Here is a 4,204-nt window from a genome sequence, read left to right on the forward strand (position 1 = left end):
GATTATAAGGATTATGCTATTTCACAAGTGATGAGTAAATTCGTGAAGGTGAGAGGGTAAACAAATTAAAGAAAATAAATTTCCGTCGAAGTTTGGTATTTTAAGATAAAATACGGTCCGAAATAAAATATTCGGTATTTTGGATAAAGCTTAAGGGGAGACACCCACCCCTAAACGTGGAAGCAAGAGTAAAGACTTAATCAAGCCTAATATAACTAAGAAAGTCTTGAGATAATGTGGCAAGATTGGAGAACTCATTGTACTTTGGTGGAAACAAGTACCAAAAAAGCTCCTTAAATTATTAATCAAGAACTCTAATTCTCCTTCATTTACCTCTCCTAATTATATGACGTCCACAAGAGAAACCTTCACTATAAGGATGAAATCCCTAGTGTTCCATGGGAATGGTTGTACTGTCTTTAATTCTAAAGGTGAAATTGTTTTCAGAGTTGACAACTACGAAGAAACAAATAACAATGAAGTATTTCTCATGGATCTTTATGGACAAGTTCTCTTATCCATTAAAAAAGAGAAGCTAAGATTATATGGTCATTGGAATGGATATTCAAGTGGTGGATTTAAAGAGAAACCATGGTTTCAAGTGAGAAGGAATTGCAAGTGTTTTTCAATACCAGGAGATGTCCTATGTAATGTGAATTTGGGGTGTGAAATATCTATAGGAAGATGCTATAAGATTCAACAAACTGATAAAAAAATCATTATTTAATGTTTCAGATAGTGCTGGTCATGCTGTTGCAGAGCAGCGTGAAATCGCGGTTCTAAGAGAGCACGGTAGAATCTTTCTCAAAAATATCACATAGATTTTTCCCTACTTCGATTCACCGTAATGAGTTTTTCCGAAATAAACGTGTATTAAAGGATTGTCAAGAGAATCGGCTCACGTATGTTAAGGCTATCCCTTCTTTCTTTTGGCATGATCTATACGACACAAACGAAACGAGCAAATGCGCAATTTTCATAAATGACTCTATTCATAGAAATGCTAGAGATGCTTATGTTCTTGATTCTCCATGTGTCATATTATTATATCATCTGTTCATGGGTCTTAGAAAAATACATAAGTTGAAAAATGTTTACTTCATGATATTACTCAAAGGTATAATGGTCTTATGACATTCCAAGATATTTTATTGACCACCACCTGATCAACTGGTATACATTGATGATTTTGCCCACAGTGGCTGAGATGAAATAATGGGATGCCCTCAGAAGCCTGATGATGTTATGAAACATGTACTTATGCATGACATAATATTCATACGTATATACATGACACTATAATTATTTCATGAATTACAAAATTATCCTAACTTATAGGCTGAGTCATTTACTCCATATTTATTACATGTCTATTATGTACTTATTTATGTGCCTTACATACTCGGTACATTATTCGTATTGACATCCCTTTTGCCTGGGGACGCACTTCATGCCCGCAGGTCCCGACAAACAGGTCGAGATCCATCCAAGTAGGCTATCAACTCAGTGAAAGGTGTTGGTGCACTCCATTTACTTTAGAGTTGCTTGTTTGGTTGGTATGATTTAGACGTGTATTGTTCTTTTTGAAAATTACGTATTCTTAGAGGCTTGTACACAGATGTCATGTATGTAAAAGATTGTATGGTCTTGTCGATCTATGTTTAGTATACGAGTGGCTATTTTGATCTTATAGGCCATATGTCTTATGCATAAGTTAGTATGATATGTTGTATTCTACTTATCTCATGGCCACCTTCCATATTAGTTATCCTTGATAGTATGACATGAAAAGATACATTTTGTTGTTGCTCAGTTGAGTAAGGTATCGGGTGACCGTCTCGGCCCATCAGTTTCGGTCGTGACAAAAGTGGTATCAGAGCAGTTCTGTCCTAGGGAGTCTACAAGCCATGTCTAGTGGAGTCTTGTTTATGGGTATGTCGTGCACCACACTAATAAGCAGGAGGATACAAGGCATTAAAGATTGTCACTCTTTTTTCTTACTCTAGATCATGCGGTAGAGCTCGGTTGTAAGAACTCAATTTCCTAAATTCTATCTTATTCATAATACAACGATGCCTACATCTAAAAAGATGTTTGGTAAGGGATTGAATGTGTATGTGGAAGAATTGAGTCAGAGGAACTCGATTTTGCATCATGCTTATGATTAATGTAAGGTCTCCAGTAGAACATGATGACACTAAGAAGTGCAAGCTTCTTGTTAAGGATCCCTAAGGCAAGAATTTCTATGCACTCTTACGGTAAGAAATAAGAGAATCGGAAGGTAGATATAAGTTTCAGTAACTAGAAGAAGAAAGGTGAAGAAGGGTACGAGGTACCTAATTAGTAGAGATACACATTACCTACAATACTGGAAGAGATATATAAACATTTTGAATTACCTTCATTAATAATATAGGTATGTACAATTAGTCACACCCATCTCAGTTATGCCCTATGGGGGTTAACAGGTGTAGTTTATGAAAAGAACGGAACATCAGAATCCGGTTTGGGGTTAGAGTAACCCAAAATGGTGAATAGATTGTTTATATTAGTTGATATTTCCAAAGGATGTTATAGATGTGCTAATAGATCTTCTTTTAAGACACTCAGGTGATGCAATCTAGAATATTACAATTAGATGTGAATACTAGCATGATAAAAAAAAATCCGAGGATAGGCACTGAAATGCTTGGAAAGGATAAATATTACCTTAGTCTGACTCTCATCCCTAGTAGAGTAAGGATGTTGAGAAACCCAAAGAGCCGATGAATGAAGAAAGGAAAGCTAAAAGTGAAAGAATGTCTTGTTGAAGTTTTCACAAGAAAGGGATAGGCAGAAATATTAGCAGAGTAATGAGAAGAGAGATAAGGAAGAATTATGAGTGAGATGTGATAAATGGGTGACAATGGTAGAGTGTTACAGAATCTATAGTCAAATAAAGAAAAAAGACGAGAGGTGACAGTCCTTGAGACAACAAAAGAATATAGGCCATAAGGTTATATCCTCATTTCGAGAAATAAGCTCGTGACACCAATGCAACTACCAGAAGGAAAAGTTAGACCCAGAGTAATAGAAATCAGTATGGACTGGTGAACAAGGCAAACTAAACATGAATTAAGGAATGAGTTATTTCATAATGGTCGGCATCATGAGAATTTCAGATTGCGTTCCGGCCATAATAGAATGGACAACAGAAGAAGATTCATAAGAAATTCAGAGAAAGGTCATTTAGGAAGATGCTTCCTTAAAGCAAGCAATGTGAGCAAAGTTAAGCTTAAGGGACTGTATGTGCTAGTTGAGCTAAGTGTCACCATCGCGAGTAAGGGAACTTGTTATCCTTGGTACAGAAGGATTGCCGCAAGATGAGTAAGGATCACTAATGTTATGAAACGACGCCAAAGATGAAGAGATAAAACATTTATAGGTAGATTTTCATGGCTTTAGCTCTTAGTACTCCCCTAAAGGGCGGAATATAGAGTGATGTGGCATTAAATCAAAATTAAGTGGTTCTAGTGACTATGAAATGGTAAAGGAAGAATGCGATAAAAATAAAAAAGGAATGAGATGTCACTTATCCAAAATCCTACAGATACGATATGATTACGGAATATTGTGCAAGAATGATGTCAAGGAGAGGAAGTAAAGGTTCATGTCCGAGCTATTATTAATAAATAAGGAGCCAGTGCGAGACGTAAGTTAAGACAAAGGAAATAACCCATGAAAGATTATGCGGAATATTGATATGAGAATGGGCCAATGAGTAGTTAGTAATTGATGAGGAAGAGCCCAGTTATGGCTAAACAGGAGGTTACAGACGAGTCAACAGATCGTATAAGATAAACATAGTAAAACCCACCATGGAGAATTCAGCCTCGCAATAATGTCATTATAATACTTGAGATATATTCAATTAAGAGTCGGGGTAGTTAAAGGTACCGTATGAGTATTATGGGGATAAAAGAAAGTGTCACTGGTAAGGCAGTCAAAATATCAATTCAGAAGTAACCCTACAAGCACAAGGTCACAGAGGTAAGGAATTACTGATGATTATAGGCAAGGAAGGACATCAAAAAGGTCCGTAATAAGCTCACAACTTTACGAGAGTCAAGGGTTCTCCCTAAGTACTACAATGAAAGACTAGCTGAGGAGATAAGGAAGAAAGCTTCAACCTAAGCACAACGACCTAAAGAGGAAATGGTCATGT

At 36.4% G+C, this 4,204-nt stretch overlaps 1 protein-coding gene across 1 annotated transcript; it reads left to right on the top strand.

Moving 5' to 3' along the window:
• The first annotated feature begins 346 nt into the window (after positions 1-346).
• On the top strand, positions 347-2,521 carry LOC142165317 (protein LURP-one-related 11-like). The gene is made up of 3 exons (XM_075223896.1): positions 347-647; positions 736-792; positions 2,469-2,521. Exons 1-3 carry the CDS (start codon positions 347-349, stop codon positions 2,519-2,521), a joined length of 411 nt encoding a protein of 136 aa, XP_075079997.1.
• Positions 2,522-4,204: the final 1,683 nt, after the last annotated feature.

This window comes from Nicotiana tabacum, chromosome 10 (genome assembly GCF_000715075.1).
Source record: "Nicotiana tabacum cultivar K326 chromosome 10, ASM71507v2, whole genome shotgun sequence".
Lineage (NCBI taxonomy): Eukaryota > Viridiplantae > Streptophyta > Magnoliopsida > Solanales > Solanaceae > Nicotiana > Nicotiana tabacum.

Excerpts from the sequence above, each read along its gene's own strand:
- LOC142165317 (XM_075223896.1), top strand. The coding sequence starts at position 347 with ATGACGTCCACAAGAGAAACCTTCACTATAAGGATGAAATCCCTAGTG. Across the intron at positions 648-735 it reads AATACCAGGAGATGTCCTAT|ATAGTGCTGGTCATGCTGTT; the intron begins GTAATGTGAATT and ends TTAATGTTTCAG. Across the intron at positions 793-2,468 it reads CGCGGTTCTAAGAGAGCACG|GTGTAGTTTATGAAAAGAAC; the intron begins GTAGAATCTTTC and ends GGGGGTTAACAG.